General features: G+C 40.5%; 1 protein-coding gene across 1 annotated transcript in view; it reads right to left on the bottom strand.

The window, feature by feature from the left end:
• PPEF2 (protein phosphatase with EF-hand domain 2) overlaps positions 1–19814 on the bottom strand; it is a 79276-nt gene that overhangs the window by 25110 nt on the left and 34352 nt on the right. Inside the window, exons 3-12 of the mRNA XM_075605411.1 lie at positions 19556–19582; positions 17894–18021; positions 15632–15689; positions 13605–13780; positions 12635–12749; positions 8843–8889; positions 5691–5857; positions 5565–5601; positions 4483–4632; positions 436–942 (exon numbers count right to left, since the gene is read on the bottom strand). Coding sequence (XP_075461526.1) covers positions 436–942; positions 4483–4632; positions 5565–5601; positions 5691–5857; positions 8843–8889; positions 12635–12749; positions 13605–13780; positions 15632–15689; positions 17894–18021; positions 19556–19582 — 1412 coding nt within the window. The remainder of the gene's footprint in view (positions 1–435; positions 943–4482; positions 4633–5564; positions 5602–5690; positions 5858–8842; positions 8890–12634; positions 12750–13604; positions 13781–15631; positions 15690–17893; positions 18022–19555; positions 19583–19814) is intronic.

Below are 19814 nucleotides of genomic sequence, written 5' to 3'. Positions count from 1 at the left end.
ACTTGAATAGAAGTTACCATATGTGTTGGTTTGTGTGAGTCTGTACTGGTGCATAATGAATGAATCTGCCCCTATGTATCAAGGCAATTTGACGGGGGCATTTTCATCCTGCAACTATGTATCAAAGTACTTTGCTCCATTCTTACCCAGTCAACCCCAGCTTACAAATTGGGAAGTGTCAGTAGGGGGAGTTGGTGCACCTATTATAATGAAATCTATCACATTCTGTCTGTGCACCATTCCTTTTCCCTTTTACTGGCCACAGAAAAAAAGTGGTGTAAGTCTACCATACAGATGTAACAAACTGTTCATATTGTACAACTCTGCTCCACAAAATGGAGCAATGCATCAAAACACACGTCTCTCTGGTTTAATACATAGACCTCATAGAACAGGATGTAGCTGAGGATCTTTGGAGTGAAAGCACATTCTTTAATGGTTCTGAAGTTCTACAAAGGTTGATCTACCATTAAATGAAGAACAAATATGGCAGGCGGAAAATGTCATGCAACCATCAAAAGACATACAGTACTTCACCTGCTTTCTCTCTTCATTGTTAATATCATAGTCCAGTATTTCTCCAGACTCAGAGTCAGACTCGGACACAGAGATAAGGCTGCTTGGATCTGCATAGGTCTCAGTAAAGCCCACCTGCCTGCGACATTTCTCCAGTTCTTCATCCACTGCTTGCCGCACCCGCTTCGAGACCTCCTTCCTGTCAATGGTCATGGTGGTGGGACTACTGGCAGACCTTTTCCCCTTGTAGTTGCTGGGTAGGAGGCTTGGGCTGGAACTGTATGAGAAGGAACCACTTCTCGGAGGGGGCCCAGTAGCTGCTGCAGTCAGGGAGGGATCTCCATTTGTACATTTTTCCTGGTCGGGCTTCGCATCTGTTTGCTTGCTCTTCTCTTTCCTTTTCCGAGGTCGTAAAGTGGAAGGAAACTAAATTAAAGAAAAAATGCCAGAACACTGGAATTAGGATTTACTTTCCTTTAAAATGTTTGTGAGATTCTGACTTTTCCAAAAAATATGTATAATAAAAAAAAAAAAAAAGCTTTTCCTTGAAATATGTGTAGCTGCTAACACGAGAGATGAAGAGGTGAATAGATCAAGGTACTGCCGCTTTGATGAAAAACCGGGCAAACTCGCCAGAAAAAAGAGGTCAAATTAATTTATTAAACTACATGTAACACATGTCCCCCCCCCCCCTCTTGGAGATTACACTGCTGTTACATGGCATGTTGTGCATACCTGCTGGCTTCCAGTTGATCTGAGTCTCCCGCATGATGGTAGGGGATATCAGGACAGGTTTCTGGGGCATAAATTGATTCGTACTCACAATGAGAGCGCCTCCATCTCGTGCAGACCCCAGGGATAAGGGGTGAAATCCCTGCAAGAGAACTCTGTACTCTCCCCCTGATAGATTTCAGTCTCAGGCAAGGAGGTATAAGGAACAACTGGAATACTTTATTTTCACTCTACACTGCACAGCATACACAGCAACCACTGGATACTTGAGCTTAGGGCCTTCACCCTCAGGATGTCCCTGGACCTTCACTCCCAGCCAAAGGCACCAGGAGCAGTCCTAGCTCTTCCCTTACTCCCTGATAGAGTAAGGGGATTATCTCCCTCCTCTCCCCTAAGGGAGGGCCGCAAACTGACAGAGCCCTGCACAGCTTGGTATGGGTAGACCTGCCTCTCTCAAGGTAGAGGCAACTAACTAAATTAAGGAAGTGCAGCTCATTAAGTACAGGCAAAACAGGAACCCCCCCCTGTGCCCCTGATTTGACACAAGGCCTGCTTGCACCGCCTTCTCTGTGACTCACTGAGGCTGCATAGAAGTGGGGAAAACCCACGATTACTCCTGGCAATCCTGCTTTTACTAATCCATACTGCCAGGAGGAGGACAGACTGGTAGCCCAAAACCAGCCAGGGCTACATACATAAAAAACATGAACCAAACAAAATTAGCTCCTCCTCCCATGCCTTTCACGCCCCCTGTGGTGCTTTTTCATACTCCTTGAAAAAGCGCCACAGGGGGCGTGAAACGCATGGGAGGAGGAGATCATTTTGTTTGGTTCATTTTCATTTATGTAGTTTAATAAATTGATTTTACCTCATTTTTCTGGTGAGATTCCCCGGAGCGGCAGTACCTTGATCTATTCACCTCTTCATTTTGCTCTGGATCGAGTACACGCCATTGGGGATTGTGGAGGTGATTCTGGAGCAGTAGAATTGATCTACACAGATCATCTGGAACCATAAATGACGGTGCACAATCGTGAGTAAGGCCTTGTCCAGTGTGGCGCTGAGCGGGCGGGCGCGCTCACGCTGGCCACGATGAAATACATTGAGGCAATGTGTGTTGCCAGCGTGAGCAAGCGCCTGAGCATGCGCGGCGCTTACCTGCTTGCCAAGCAAGCAAATTTGAATCTGCCGCTCGCGCATCACGTGAGCGGTTCGCTCAATGAGGGCGAACCAGCTCCGTGACGTCTTGGCCGCGCCCCCCGACTCGCCCCCCCTGCGCCACCTAGCCGGCCACGAATTGCCCGGCCGAGCAGGGCGCAGCGCACAAGCGCCAGCGCGCCCACTCCCTGCCTGGCCACAGCCTTATGCTACTCCACACCGACTGCAGTCTAGATCAAGGGGCTAAGAATTGAGGCAGACACCTGGCGAGAATTCTCTCAAACCTATACAGGTATCCATTATTTGCCTAGTTCCTCGTTTTGCCCTCTCTATCACTAGCTGCATTATCACAGACCTCCTTCCTTTAAACCCATTCACACAGACTCCGGTCTAATTGCTGTATTCTTCTACAATCTGCACTCTTAGAGCTTCCATTCGGTTTTTGTTTTTGCTAACATGAGAGATGGCAGATTTATTACAATATCACTACTGATTTGTAGTTGTCTACATAGATGGTCATGTTTTGTAACTGAAATACTAGATGGTGATAGTAGTAGTAATAGAAAAATAATGGTGCAAGCTATTTTTTTGTGCATTTCAAAAACATATTCTAAACGTCCTTCTACCAAGAGACATTTCAACTAGGTTTCTGAACCTACATGTTTAATGTACGTATTTGCTTTATTTTGTATATAAGCATTCATAGAAATCATGTTATTGATATTGACTGACTAATTATGAAATGTACATCAACTGTGTTTTATTTTGTTTATTCACGGTACAATGATTACATCGATATTACCTCCAAACTAAAGGTTATCTGGCGTGGAATGCAGTAAACAATGTGGTAAATAAACATAACAAAAGAAATGCATGAAATAAAGTATATGATAAGGAGTATAAACAAATAGACAAACGTACAGTATCAAGAAAATCTGAGTGAAAAGAAGAGTGAGGAAGGCAAATAATGGACATGGATATAATAAGAGGTAGGAAAAGAAAGGAGATAATGCCAGGAGAATATGTTCATATGGAGCTAAAAAATATATAGAAAACACAGAAGGAGTAACACAATAACGCAAAGTGTTAGTACTGTATGTAGAAGAATAAGACACACTTAAATTAGTGCAGTGGTAACATCACTATCTTTTAAGTGGGTGGCCCTTGTTCAAATACCAGCATCAGCACATTGTCACCTTGGCCAAGTCATTATATTCCCTGTGCTCTGGCAGCAAACATTGGATTATACATTTTACAGGGCAGTCGTGTAACTGAAATTCTACACATAGCGCTGTGTATGTACAGTGCCATATCTAAATACAAATAGGGCAAGGAGTGTGTTATTTATCTGTAAAATGGTTGCAGCATTACAAGGTTTATACGGTATCGTTGGGAAAAGTTTATTTTAGTGTACAATGGGTGGTGTAATATTGATGTTGCACATGACTGGTTCAGTTCTGGCTGCATTGTTATAGTACTTTTGTGTGCACCACTTAAGATGCAAGGAGCACATGCTCAGAAAGATGATGAAAATAATAATGGTAAATAATAAACTAGAAGGAACACAATGTGGAGATCAGCGACAGGCTACTAGACTATGACTTCCGGTGACCAAACTGGAGACACTCAGAATTCAGCAATGGAGCTACAGATTATGCTAAGTGCCGAGGGACACACATTTGTAGTTTATATGTGAATCGCCTTACAGGCATCACATTCAGGTTGTATCATTGCTCCATTCGTATTCACGTTTACCCAAGGTCTGCAGACTTCAGTCTTTGCTATTTCATTTTATTCGTCTAGTTGAGGACTTTACGTTCTTGGGTTTTTATCTGGATCCAGGTCTGCAGAACAGGTTGGTCCATCTTTTTCGAGTACTCTTTTAGTTAACAGGATTTCAAACCCCATGATTCATAAAAACAAAGATGAAGAGAACTGAACATATAATATAGGTCAATAACCTCAGAACATCATGCAACTACTCCAGTAAAAGCATGTGTAAAACTACAAATATAAATGGACATACTTCCCTCGTTTTAAATAGAAATGTGAGGTCAAAACTGCTCCATACCCTACCTTGTGTCGTTCTATTTTGGACAACAGTTCTAAGTCTGTGTTATCAGAGATTCCTCCGTGTGTAACCAATACTTTCTGATCAATTAGGGTGGCCAGTGGGAGCCAGCTAAATACACTTTGTAACATTTTCAGGATTTTCTTCCCATGAACCTAGAATAGTGCAATGATGAAATGATAAAGTCAATGGCCCATATGCAATATAGTGAAAAGTCATATACACTGGCGACACACTTTATTCGAGCTCGGCTAGTCCCACGAATTCGGGTATACCTGGGTATATTGAGGTTTGTGACTGTTTTCTGCCCGAGTGCATTGAGGTATTTTCCAGGCAGGGATTGAAGCATTTTATTCCCGCTGGCTGCAATATTGCACAGTATATATATATATACTGCATTACAATTCATGAATTTATGCCATCTGGTAGACACGCGAAGCATTGCAGCCTATTAAATCCTAATCATTATCATTTAACAGATCAGCCGCCCGTCAGCCAGGCATGAACCCAGGCTGGGAAGGCAAACGCAACGGGGCTTGTCAGAGGTGAGGAGCGGCGCATTCCAGGTATCTGCCAGGTACATACTGGGTATTTGCTCGAATAAAGTGTGTCGGTGCAGTAATGTACAGTAAAAAAAAAAAACCTTCTGTGTACCTGGCTGAATGTTACTTCACTGTTACCTGGCTGAATGTTACTTCACTGTTACCTGGTGCCTTTATTCAATATGCCGTGAGCTGATTTTCTGTGCTGGATCTGAATTTTTCTTCCGCACAGGAAACCGGCTTCCTTGCATATTTTGGATAGGGGCCCCCAGTCCATTAATATAAAGCTGTTTCCAAATGTTAGCTCCTCTGGTTTGTATGTCTTCCCTCTAACACTGTTTACTATTATTAAAGAGTAGTTATAGCACTTACTTTTGGGCTGATTTTCAGGCCAAAAAACAAAGATAAAACAAGTCTTAATCCTCTGTTCTGAACGAGACTTTTTGTTGTTGGAATATTGAATGTAAATATGTACAGCATTTTATTAAAAAAAACATTTTTTAAGCGTGATGTATGTGTGGCAGATTTTTGGTGACTCAACATACCTTATATTTTTTCATTACTTCCTTGGTGAATCCATATCTAGAAAGAAGAAGAACTTTTAGAACTCAGATTGCAGAAGAGAACTTGAGTGTTAAAGGAGAGTTATTTTTGTTAAATGTTATTCTTGCCTTAAGTTGACCATGTAGTCTTCATGGTTTCCTCTATTCAAGTGAACTTCCTTTGGATAAACCAGTTGGAATGCAAACAGGATCATCAAAATCTCAATGGACTGTTTTCCTCTGTCTACAAAGTCACCATTGAAGATATAGGGCTTCTCTGGGGATGGAAGGCCATTCTGAGTGCAATACAATGAATGTAAAAAGCAACATTTTGCCGTTAGTATGACAAACATAAGTAAGGGCAGGTAGAAAAGTAACAACCCTACACTGAACAGTACAGACAAAGGCCTACACCCCATTCATGTCTCATATAGGTTTCGTACTGTCAGGGCTGCCATCAGGGGCTTAACAAGGACCTGGCGTAGGAAGAGGTTTGGACAACCATGGAAATCAGGCACTGACTGGTCCTTCCTGCTGACTCAATGGGCCTCCCCCTCGTTTAACAATGTTTGCCTGCTAAAATCCCTGCCTCCCCTGCTCAATATCTTTGTAATGTAGCTCAGCAACTCTGCTGGGGACCTGATAACAGACCTGCATCTTGTACATAGTACAGTGTTTAAATTACTCATTTTAGGATTTTGTATGTGGCTAATAAAATAAGCACAGCAAATGTTTTTATGTCTCCGGAAAGATGTGTGAACCATGTACGTACAGTATGTATATGTTTATTTATATAGTGCCCACAGCTGTACTCAGTACTTTACAAGAGAGGCAGTATAGTACAGGGAATTATGGAACAATAAGTGCAACAACAGGATCAGACAATAGGAAAGGAAATCCCTGCCCCGGAGAGCTTACAATCTAAGTGGTATGTTGGGAGACTTATAGAGACAGCAGCTGCTGGAATAATTGCAGTAGATGGCAGTGCTTGGCCACAATGGTTAGTAAGAATGACTGTGAGTGTGGGACAGTAGCCATGAGCTTAGGCTATTGAAGCGCTTCATTTAAAGCTGTAGTTCAGTCTTTTTTTTTTTTTTTATTTATTTTTTTTACTTCAATAGTTTCATGTGGGCAATCTCTAATTACCTAAAGAACTGCATAGCTGCCGGTCAATTCGTTCTCCATCTATTGATCGGCAAAGTTTGGCGACATCTTTAAATATGGGGAATGTAAATCGTTGCTATAGGAACAAGCATGCTTGTTAAAATAGAATACAAGAAAATTGGTCTTTCAAAGTTGTTTTTTTTTAAAACAGAAAATGCTAAAAGTATTTTTTCTTACTACAGAACTGATTTATTAAAAAAAACATACATGCAGGATATTGCCTGAACTGCAGCTTTAAGAGGTGAGTTTTAAGGTTTGTCTTAGAGGTGCTGAGAAAAGGGGCTCGGCGTATACAGAGTGTGAGGGTGTTCCACAGGTAAGGGGCAGTGAGGGGGAAAGGGTTAAGGCGAGAAAGAGCAGGGGAGAGGTGAAAGGGGAGGAAAGGAGACAGTTAGGGGTAGAGAACAGGAGACGAACAAGGGCATAGCGAGAGCTCAAAGCTAATATGTTGGGAGAAGCAGATGAGTGCTGGGCCTTGAAAGTAAAGAGGAGAACTTTGTAGGTGATCCAAAACATGATGGGAAGAGATTCCTTCTTGTTTCATACTTTTGGAATTACCAACTAATGCAGAACATGTTACCAAAAACAGAATCTTAATTATCACAGGATATTGGAAGTATTTCCCTAGGATATCACCATGTGCTGAGCAATATCATGCCAAGGTCTGCCACACCTTTTCTCCTCATTAGCACTCTCTAAGTCCAAAAAAGGATTAATGCAGCATATTTCTCTGTTTCTATCTCAACTAGGGAGTGGGACTGAAACTTTGAGACAGGTTTCAATAAATCATTTTTTTTTTATGCTGCGTCCATAGGACTGCAGCCGTGCGGAGGCGCGCGGAGGCTGAGGGAAAGCGGGTGCTTTCCCTAGCCTTGGTCCGCGCGCTGTCCGGGGGCGTGTCGGGGGGGGGGCTTGTGACATCACGTGACCGGCCCTGCCCTCCCGTGAGCGCCAAATCTAAGTGTGCGCGAGCCCCTGCTAAAGCCGCTCCCATTGCGGCTGCAGGGGCTCACTGCCGAGCAGCAGCGCGTCTCCTAAGCGCTGACCATGCCCGAGGCCTTACATTGCATCTTCACAACATAAGTGACTGACTGCCCCTTGGATTATATGTTGATATCTCACATTTGTTATACTGTAGGAGGACTGCGGTCAATGTGCTTTAGGAAGGAGTACCCTGCCCTTTATCCCTGACATTATTTGGTACTGGTCTGGTTTTAGTCTTCTTCAATTATTGAAAATGGAAGAAATGGAACATAAATGAATACTATGCAAAGCCCATAACCCACAACTAAACATTGCTGAGCATTGTAAGTGCTCCGTAACATCATTCAAGCTGTAGTTTGTGAATCACCAGTTTTCTATTTACATACTTTAATACATCTCATCTTGCCCTTCGCAGGGCTGTTTTTATTTGTAAAATCTGATGCTTCATTCGGGAGATATAAGGCCGGTTCTATACTGCGCTGCAGTTTTAGTTGGCTGAGGTTAGTCAGCCATTCTATAATGGTGCCGCGCGCGCACGGCAGGGAGAGTGGAACCGGCCGACAGGGGGGAAGATGAGAAAAATAATAAATTCATGCCGCTACCGCTGCTGAAATGTATGTGTGTATATATGTGTGTGTGTGTGTGTATATATGTGTGTATATATGTGTGTGTGTGTGCAATGTTATTAAAACATTTATTAAAGTATTTATTTATTTCGAAACTTATTTAAACACACACACACACACACACACACACACACACACACACATACATACACACAAACACACATACATACAGTACCTCACTATACACACAAAAAGCGTGCGGCACGTGCACGCGCGTTCGCACAGACACGCGCACGGCCGTCCACAGTATAGAACGGCCCTAGGAGTTTGAAATATTAAGTGCCTGAGAGGTTAAAATGAAGTTCAGTTTAAAGCGTTCCATGGTGATCTCAGAAGCTAGAAGCTTTAACACTAGATAAACATTAAAAAAAAGGATAGGACATCTTCAGGAAGCGTAATACTAACATTATATAAATGAATGTAGGCTTGTGGCGGGGGCATTGCTACTTTAAATTAAATATAAAACAAGATGATAGAAAATAGAGAAAAGTTACTCTTACCACACACCTTGTAAAATATCAAAAACAAATCATCCAGTCGGCCATGTAAATCCCCTTGAAAATAAAAATAAAAAGTTAGATATGAGCAGTACGAAAGGTTCCTGTTGTGCTGATCTATTTTTAACTTTTCATGTGTTTAATATCTTTATGTTATAATGCGTTATAATGCGTTGTCACCAGTTTCTTATTTCCCTGGGATCAGCAACCTCTGTTGTCTTAATGAGTGTAATTGGCAGTGGCCACTTTAACCTTCCAGGGAGGCATATTTTCATAAATTGATATCTATAGGATTGAAATACAGAATGTAAAAAGGATGTGCTGAAACAGCAGCAAAAGCACTTTGCAATGGTAAAATGAAAGGAGGAATTTATTTGTGTATTGAGCACAGAGGATTGCTGCTTCTTTGATCAATTGAACATTACCTCATTCCTGTAATGTTGGATGACTTGTAAGTCTTTTTGGGCAGACAACAGGACACCATAACCTCAGAAAGCAGTTGTTTAAACTGAAAAGTTTATTAGCCAGGGTTTTAAAGGAGCAGAGAAGAGCTTTAAAAAAAAAAAAGTAGGTTTAAAGCAGGGGGTCTCTGGAGCTGAACCATGTCGATTTCAGCTCCGGGGACCCTCTGCTTCCTGAGATAATTACCTCCGTAGGTGCTGCCGGTAAGAGCCCTGGCTGGGTTCACAATATGTCGGGTTTAAAAGTCCTGCGTCCAGTGGGCCAATAGGAAGCTGTGACGTCATCCCTTGTGGCTTCCTATTGGCCCACGTGACTGGACCGTTTAAACTGAAGAGAGATACCGGCACCTTCTACAGCGGTAAGTATCTTGGGAAGCAGGGGGTCCCCGGACCTGAAATTAACACGGTCCAGCTCTGGGGACACCGTGCTTTAAACCTTTAAAAAAAATCATAAATATAAGCAGCGAGGACTGCTCATTTAATATCAGCTACAGACCAAGTATTTGTAGAAGTTTATACTTATCAGAGACGTGCAAACCTGTTTTGTTTTGGCTTTCGTAGTGTCTCAATTTTTGCTAACTTTTTGGTAATTTTTTGAAACAGTCTTGCACGTCAAGGTCACGTGATCGTGCATATTTTGTTTGCAGTACATTTTACGCTAACATTTTTCATTAAAAAGAACACCTGCAAATTTCACATAGTTTGTGAACTTATATGAACATTTCGCACATCTCTGATCAACATCTAGATGACACATGATGCTACCGTCGCCCAAGTGCCCGAGCAGAAGTGGATGGTGCTGCACTTCCGCAGGTGGAGACTGGTTAATTGACTGTGGCTGCAATTAACCAGCTCCCTGCTGGATTCCTCAGACTACTACAGGCTTTCTATTGCAGCCTAATTTAGGCAGGGGTAAGTCCCTGTTACTGTAACGTTAAGTAGGTATATGCCCCGTTAAGTGAATTTAGCAGAATTTTGTGGATCTGGACCTTAGAAGTGGTTGTTGTTTGCAAAATGTTAACTTTCTCTGTAGGAAATTTAGCAAAGTCTTCATGTAAATTCTCACATACAAGATTTCAGAGATGCAGATCATGATACTAATCTATGTATGTCCCAGACTCCATAAATCCATTTTGAAATTTGAAAGGACGCCATAGATTTTTTTTAGCAAAGTCTTGTTAAACACCACTCCTCTCTGAAAATGAACATGGTCTATCGTCTATATAGCAATGCTGTATGGTAGCACTTTTTCCAAATTCTGCAACGAATTTGTTTCTCAGCAGATTCATACTGCAGTGCAGATTTCTTGCAGCTCTTTTGTAGACCTGTTCAGTCTCAAAGATTTGAAATTAGTTGCGCTAGTTTTTAGGGGGTTATTCATTAAACTGCCATAGAGTCGAGCTATGGGAGTTTCAGCACGATAGTGCCCTGATCAGTGCTATCACAGTTTCATAAATAACCCTCTTAGAAATAGCAGTGAGAGACTTCAATTGATTCTCACTTACTGAAGTCCATACTATCTCAACAAAATTATATTTTTGGGTCCAGAACCCCCCAGTTGAATTGATGTACATATGTGGAAGTTGAATTTGTTTGGAAAGAAATCATGATAGATCACCTGATGACTTGTCAGGTGGGTTGTTAGTTGTCTTCTGGCATAGCACAGTCTAGCAAACATGTGCCAATATGATCAGCAGGTTCAGCCTTGCTCTGGTAACCAATACAAAATCGCTATGCCATCTGGAGATGTTTTTTCCCACCAGCAAGAAAGCTGTAAATTCCAGGAATTGTGAGGTCCCCAGACCCCCTGAGGAAGTGACGTAATCACGAAACGCGTAGGGTCAGATGTCACGGCGCCTTTGGAGTAAGCTGGTTCCGTGTTGCATTCCCGACCACCCCCACAGGAAGTGACTTCATCGTGTGAGAGGTCCCCTTCACTCGGCTGTGTAGCTGTCTATCCCTGCATCCATTCTGGGAATCCCCTGGATATCGCAGGGAGCTTTGAGGCACCATTCTACACACCAGATTGTCCACGGAGGACTTGATCTGCACCTGGCTACCACCCCTGTTTGGTCTCAGACACTCATTGTATCCGGCCCTGCTGTAAGTAGGGTTTTGGGTTTTAACCCCTTGAAGACCCGCTGCAGCAGGCTCCTTTGTTTTAATAAATAGTTTATTTTTTCAACTTCTGTGTTACATGTAGTTTTATGTTGTCTGTCCATTTTTTTGTTTTATGTAGTTCATAATTAACAGTATACACTATGATAATTTTCTTTTTATCTGTTCACATGTCAGGGACCCATTGATTGGAATTTCCACACTCTTTTGGACACACTGGACTTTGCCCCTTTGGACTTAGTGGACATTATTTCATACTGTGGGTATTTGTTTATTCCCCAGACCTCGGAGTACAAAAGACCTAGGCTTACACGGTTCAGATATCAAATCTGGGGATTCAGATCAAATTTGTGGGATTGCTGTTTTAAGTGTTAACACACACATTCCCAGCAAGCTCAAACCCACTGTGGTTGTTCCCCTCCTTTGGCCAAATGGATTAACTAAATAACCAAGAAAATATTATTGAAGTATTTAACTTTATACTTATTACCATATATGTTTTATCAATTTGGATGTAGCATTGGGCACCCCTGTCTTTTGTTGTATACAAATGTTGTATACATTTGCCACGCTCAGTAGCACTCCTTTTTTCATATATATATATATATATCTATATATATATATATATCTATATATAAATATATATATATATATATATATATATATATATATATATATATATAAAAGGTGGTGGGTGTTGGGGTTTGAGCTTGCTGGGAATATGTGTGTTATCAACTTCTAACTGGCAAAAGTTGTTTGGAAGTAGGTGGCCCCTACTCCCAGAGCTCACCCATCCTCACCTTTTTAACTTGGGAGGGTTTTTCATTTTGCTGTATGGACAGGACCTACTATGGTTATTCCCTCTCATACCTGTAGGTAAAAGGGAAGGGTTCACAGCGTAGTGTTAGGACCTGCAAATTTGATTATACCTTGACGTTGGTATGCAGGTTTATGACGCTTTGGCTAAGGGCTTAACTAAATAACCAAAAAAATATTATTATTGAAGTATTTAACATTATACTTATTACCATATGTTTTGTCCATTTGGAGGTAGCATTGGGCTCCCCTGTCTTTTATTGTATACTGTTTAAAGTGTTGAAAGCATTGCAGTACTTTATGTTTAAATGTTCTCCATGTGATGCTATTGAGCCAATCAGTTATATTACAAAAGCAAAAAAGCTATGAATTGTGGCTTGGTATAAATGTTGTGTTCACATTCTTACCGCATATAGTGATCTCCTTACTGTAGCTGGTTGAAACACGTTTGATATTTGGCAGCTGCTTGAGATGCTTCTTTGTCTCATGTAGGAGATGTAAGACATAGCGAGCATGGAGCTGCTACTAGGAGAAATAGTAAGAGAGTCAGAGAATAAAGCAACACCGGGAACACTTGAATGTTTCTCAGAGCAACTATATCAATAAATGCATTTATTATGTGTTTGTGGATGAGTCAAACAGCAACACCTATTATTTTAGATGATATATGCACATGTGACCAGTTTTGTATCACATGACCAGTTTTGTATAGAAATGTTTAGACATTACATGAAAAGGGGGATATTTGATGCCTGTTTCCAGGCATTGTCTATTCTAGATGACAAAATATGAATCAATACTCCTCCTCTTCAACGATGAACACTCAGAAGTATAAAGCAATGATAGGTATGACCATACATTTGATGTTGACATATAGTAACATCATATACTGCAGCATTGCCGCAATGTGGCCCTTGCTACTCTATGTTACAGAAAGATGGTCATTGTCAAGCCACTGAGATCCTCAGAACAAAGTCATGAGAGGCTGGGAAGATTTATTTCCACTTTCCGTGTCTTATATTGTATTTACCTGCTCTGCAAAGCATCAGTGATTACTTTCGTATTTGAGTCGGGACATTGAAAGATGCTTTGAGCATACTGTATGTGACAAGGATGCAGCAAACAACTCCACTCACATCTTTTTGTTATTTATATTATCTGTTATTTATATGATTACAGCATGTATTACTACTGTGAAGCGCTATGTACATTAATGGCGCTATATAACTAAAGACATACAATACAATACAATCTTTGGACTATGGTTTTAACCAGTGTCCTGAAACACATTCCTAGTATGAAATTGTGGAAACTATTTCCCACAGCTGCAATGTATAACTTCTCCATACTGAGCTGACGCGATCATGGGATACTTACTTGTTTTTGTTTGAAAGCTTCTACTAAGGCTGCTGCATGGCTAGGCATTATGGGGAAAGTGAGACGAGGACCACGGAATGACTTGGGCACCTCAATTGATTCATAGTCACAGTATTTCTCCAGCTCTGTGTCCTTAAAGTTCTCCTCCTCAGTGAACATGCGGCAGATGAAATCCCCTTACAAAGGTAAAATGTACCAAAAAAGACATTTACCAAGCAGTGCAACACAAATCACACTATGCAACATTATCCTACGTTACCATGTGAACTACCTTAATGTACTGCACCGACACACTTTATTCAAGCAAATACCCGGTATGTACCTGGCAGATACCTGGAATGCGCCACTCCTCACCTCTGACAAGCCCCGTTGCATTTGCCTTCCCAGCCTGGGTTCATGCCTGGCTCACGGGCGGCAGATCTGTTAAATGATAATGATTAGGATTTAATAGGCTGCAATGCTTCGCGTGTCTACCAGATGGCATAAATTCATGAATTGTAATGCAGTATATATATATGTACTGTGCAGTATTGCAGCCAGCTGGAATAAAATGCTTCAATCCCTGCCGGAAAATAACTCAATGCACTCGGGCAGAAAACAGTCACAAACCTCAATACACCCGGGTATACCCAAATTCGTGGGACTAGCCGAGCTCGAATAAAGTGTGTCGCCAGTGTAATAGCTCAGACAGAAACATAATAGATTTGTCATAATTTGAGATGAAACCACCATAAGGTGTTTCCGTATTTTCCTCTAAATGTGCATGCTAAACTGCTAAATGCATAATGATATATAGGCCCATATTTACTAAGACATCTTCAGCCATAAGAGACCTTGTCTTCTTTTTCACAACCTTGGCTGCAGGATCATAGAAACTATTCCCTTTGCCTTTTGGGACTTTTACTCTAGATGTATATGTCTGATATACAGCTCAACCCTGTTATGGCGCGATCCGCTACAACGCGGATTCACTTATAATGCGGTCTGAGTGTGGCTCCTGATTTAAAAACATTTCCAAGGGTTTTTTGTTTTTTTTAAATAACATTCAATGCTTTATTGACTTACCCGGCATCTGCACCTCTCTCCTCTCCCTGCTTCATCAGGCTAAATCCACATAGGCAGCGCTTACGTGCGCAGAGGAGGGTCACATGACCCTTCTCTGACCAATGACAGCCCAACAGTGAATACATTTTATATAATATGTGTGTCATGTGACCCTCCTCTGCACTCGAAAGTCTATGTAAGTGCCGCGCACGTGGATGCAGCCTGATGAAGCAGGGAGAGCAGAGAGCTGCAGAGAGGAGAGAGCTGCAGATGCTGGTAAGTCCTCTCGCAGCAAAATTTTATAACGCGATCCCGGGTATAACTCGGTCTCATATATATATATATATATATATATAGAGTTAAGTGGAAAGGCGGGGTTGCAGACCTGCCTAAGACATGCAGATGAGCATACAGCTATATTTGCATATATATATATATATATATATATATATATATATATATATATATATATATATATACACACACACACACACACACGCACTCAAGATGCATTGGTTCTTGTAAGATCGCTGTTTTTTGTCATCACTAAATTTGTGAATGGTTGTGATACCTTTGATTTGACTACATAGTTCCACAGAGCTGCACTAATACGTGTGTAATACGTCTACAGAGCTTTCCAAACCCAAATGTTGTCCATTAAAATATCTCACATAAAGTATACATCCTGCAACAAATTGGCACTTGTCCAGGATGAGGATGGCTATAAGAACTTTGTGTCCTAAAAAGAGCTACATGGCTTAATTTCTTTTTTTCTTTTACATTATTCATAAAACCATATTATGTTTTGCCATCTTAGAATGTAGAACGAAGGTGTCAGGTTAGGGTTATGACTGTGCCACTTTAGGATAATAATTTCGTCTGTTTCCATAGCAGTGCATTGTTAAAAAAAGAATCATGTATCTATTTCTATTAACTTACAATACGAGTTCAGGTTATACTTTACAAGATGAAAAGTGACTTACTTTCTTTACTGTTGCTGGGGGTAAAATGGTCCATGAGGAAGTTGAAGAAATCATAAAGCTGCAGGAAAATAAAAAGACTTATGTTATTTTTGGCAGCCTGTGCTTTAGATCCTGCTTTTCCATATTGCCAGCACTGCATGTATAAAAGAAACCCATTCCTGGAAAATACAGCCTTTGATTGAAGTATGTACGAGTAACTTGGTGAAACTGTACATAGTGCGTAGTGTGCACAATGATTATCTTCTGGGGGTATTGCGAGCACTGGAAGAAGTTCAATAATGTCAATCATTTGCATCGTTCCGTATTCCAGCAGTGACTACATTCTGGGTTATGAGATACCTGTAGCCCATGCTACAGGAGAATGTCACTTGCAGGTAATCAGTGACAACATACTGTACAATACGGTGTTGTAAGTTATCTGCTGTAGATATTATAGGGAGCTAAGACAAAAAAAAATTGTTTGCCGCTTCCCATTACTGTCCCTCTATTCTTCCTTTTCCATCTAACTCCCATTTGCTATACTTCCTCTTTTCTTATCTGTTTTTGTATTGCTCCTTTTCTCTCTTTCACTTTAATTCTAACCTGTCATTTTTTTTAATTCTTTGATATCTGTCTCTTTGTTCCTGTCTGTTCATCTCTCCTATTTGTCTCCTCTCTATCTATCCTTCCCTTTCTCATTCTTAAAGAAAATGAATGAATTGCATCCTACTGCTAGATCACCACCAGCATCACCTTGCAATGCATTCAATATAGCGTGTTATCACCGCACCACCAGAAGGGTGTTGACAAGATTAAGGCCTTCTGAGTCATACCAGAAAATCTGGGTCATCAAGGCATTAATTAGGCTTATTGCTAAGTAAACACTAACTGCTAAATGATACTGTAGGATGAGAGGGGATATTCACCTTAAAATGCCTGCTTCGTAGACAATAGACTATTAATAAAGGTCCTGTTTCCCTTCTATATAGGGTTATAAGGGGTGACAGGTCACTGCCAAATAAATGCACGGACAGCACTGTTTGTCTGGGGAAAGACACCAGGGATACAAATGATATTTCACAGTTAACAATGTCATCAGAATGAAAAAGGTATCAGCATGGTCTGGGTAAAGTAAGAGGCCTTCGCTGAAATGCATTTAAATTTGACATAAAGACACATATTGGGCCTCATGCAGAGAGCAGCGAATTTTAAAAATGGCGAATTTCATAAAAAGGAGCTTTTTTGGAGAGTTTTAATCTCCATATGCAGAAAAGTGCGAATTCTGCTATGTTTAACATGGATGCGTCTGGCGAGTTTAAATTGGCGAGATGCGCGCTTCGGAAACATGTAAAAACAAATTCGCGCCTTTTTTTTTCCCTTTGCAATGGCCGCGAGCGCCAGTTTTTTTTGGCGAGGCAAAACGGAGACAATCGCGCCATTTTATTGGCGCGAACAGCCGCTAGATGCCGTTCGCGCCTCTCTGCATACGGATATATTTTAAACTGGCGAGATTGCGGTTCTCGCCAGCCGCGAGGCGAGTTTTACAAATAGAAATGAAAAATTGGCGCGATTTTCGGAAATCTCCATTTTCTGCTGTTTTCTGCGCGATTATCTCCAAAAAATGGCGAATTTCGAAAATTCGCTGCTCTCTGCATAGGCCCCATTATATTTGTGAATAACATAACCCAATTTAGTCATTTAGTGTATGATGTATTTTTTATGTATTATTAAATATTTGTGATTTACAGTTCACATTTTTTGGTAGTCTCACTTGAGTTTCGTAATTTTAGGTAGTCAGTTCCCAGTTTTTTTTAGTTGTTATTATTATTATTATTATGAGTATGCAAAGTGTTGTGTAATCATTTATTAACCCCCGGTGCGCTGTGTGCATTTTCGTTCTTCTCGTAGTACGGTGAGATTGCCCTAGGGCTTTCTCACATACACCAGGAGAGTTTTGGGAGTTCTCCACGCATCCAGCTGCCGGGGGTGTATTTCTACTTGATCTTATCATCAGACAGCTTCTCTATTTGCATTTTAACACAGCAGCAGTATTCTAAATTAAATTCAACTATTTGCTGCTGAAGGAGACCAAAACATAGGCAGTGTTTTAGGCAGCACCCCTTGCACGAGGTTAAATCATTGGATGTCTAAATAGTTAAGAAGTTAAGAACAGCCTCGTGATTATGTCTCCTAAAATGAAGATGTTATTGGCGTATCTACCTGTTCTAAGTGACTGTTACTAAGTTAGGTAAAGCACACCATGTCCCCTGTTTCCCACATTACTTTGACTTGGTCCTGCTCCCCTGTGTACTCCATGGATTGGAAGATGCTCCATGTGCATCTCCTTCTCACTTCCAGTTGGGCAATGTAACGTCGGTACCACCTCTGAATCAGGACCGCGGATTTGAAAGCTGCAATAGAAACCCCCCATATTATTAAAGTATATATGTGCATGTAAGACAGGAGTCACTACTAGGTAGCTTTAAGACAAGGTTAGACATCTTTTTAAAAAGGAAAGGTATACAGGGATGTACCAAATAAGTAAACATGGGAAGAATGTTGATCCAGGGAGAAATTTGATTGCCATTACTGGAGTCAGGAAGGAATAACATTTCCCTTATGAGACAGCATCGGAAGATATATCACTGGGGTTTTGTGTTTGCCTTCCACTGGATCAAAATACTGTAAATAAAAATATAGGATAAGCATCTGTCGTCTAAATTTAACAGGTTGAACTCGATGGATACTGTATGTCTTTTTTCAACCTCTTCCACTAGGTAACTATGTGCATGGGATAATAAATACAGCACTCAGCTACGTGATATGTTCAAGATTGAAATTTACTTTGCTTAACGGGGCAAATGTAAAATTATGCTTTTGGGATGCAATAAAATTCTTGGGTTTAATAATATACGGCAATCTGTGATGGAATTACAGTTTTATTACTGCTAACACTATGTTTGTGCAACTGTTTGTGGCCAAAACGCACGAACCAAAGACTTATAAATGCAAAATTAGTTATTTTATGTATTACTGAAAATGTGTTTGCAAAACAAAGTACCCAACATGTAGTGTATTATGTTATTAAATAAATTGGTAAAGTCAGTCTATCAATCTGAATGGAGAAATACTCTCCCATAGTCCATATCCAAGGTTAATGGTGAAATACTGTTCTTAAAAGTCTGGACATATTCCTTTTAATGAAGTTAGACAGTATTTAGATAAAGGGCACACTTATGTGGCAAGTTGTTAAACACATTAATAAAACAAAGAATTAAGCATCACACAATTTATTTACTGTAATGTATATAATATATCACCTCCAGCTGTCCAGATAATGTTGTCTTTCTGTTAGTGACTGCGGATTTCGCAGACATATTTGTGGTTGCTTTGTGTCAAACAAGCATAGAAAAACTACAAATATGTGGGACATTGGGGGGACTGTGTATGAGCTCTGGGTACACCAGGGTAAAATAAATATCTATTTGGGGGTGGAACTGCTGTTTTAAAAGAGCAGGATATGCTCATGGGGCAAGATACTAACATTATATGAGGTAAACTCATAAGCTCCTGGGGTTTACACTGCTTAAAAAGAAGCATTTTTCTTGTTTCCTGTGAAAAAATGTGTACATTATCTTTTTCTTGGGGTCCCCTGAATTTATGCATATCAGAGAATTATATGTATTTGCTTGGTCGCATAATAATTGCTTCACAAAGAATAAAACAAAAATAGTGATTTGAGCATTGACAGTCATCATCGAAAGGCATTACCATAAATTTTATAAAAACCCTCCAAAGCATTTGTATGCCGTGATAAAAAAAACGTTAGTATAAAATACCTAAACTTGTCCAATTTTATATTTAAAAAATGAAGTGTGAATCAGTTACAATGTCCTTAGTTCACTTTGGTTGTGTAAGAGATTGTCCCTTTAACACTGGACATACCTGTGCTTGCTGGTGGGAGAGAAGACCCTGTGCAACGAAACAAATAAACATAGGAACAATGTCAAAATACATGAATACGTCTTGTTCTTCTGTTGAGTATGTTTGTCATCTGATTGCAGTATGTACAGTATGTTGATAGCAATGTTCTGGTTGCATTAAGGTGCACATTGTAGGTGGGATGCACAGATACTAAATGTAGCAAAAATCTCTTGAAAAACAATGTGCGTTGCATGCTAAAATCCAATAATAATATATAAAT

The sequence above is a fragment of the Ascaphus truei genome, chromosome 1 (genome assembly GCF_040206685.1).
Source record: "Ascaphus truei isolate aAscTru1 chromosome 1, aAscTru1.hap1, whole genome shotgun sequence".
In the NCBI taxonomy this organism is placed as follows: Eukaryota; Metazoa; Chordata; class Amphibia; order Anura; family Ascaphidae; genus Ascaphus; species Ascaphus truei.
This window is presented reverse-complemented; position numbering and strand designations above follow the sequence as displayed.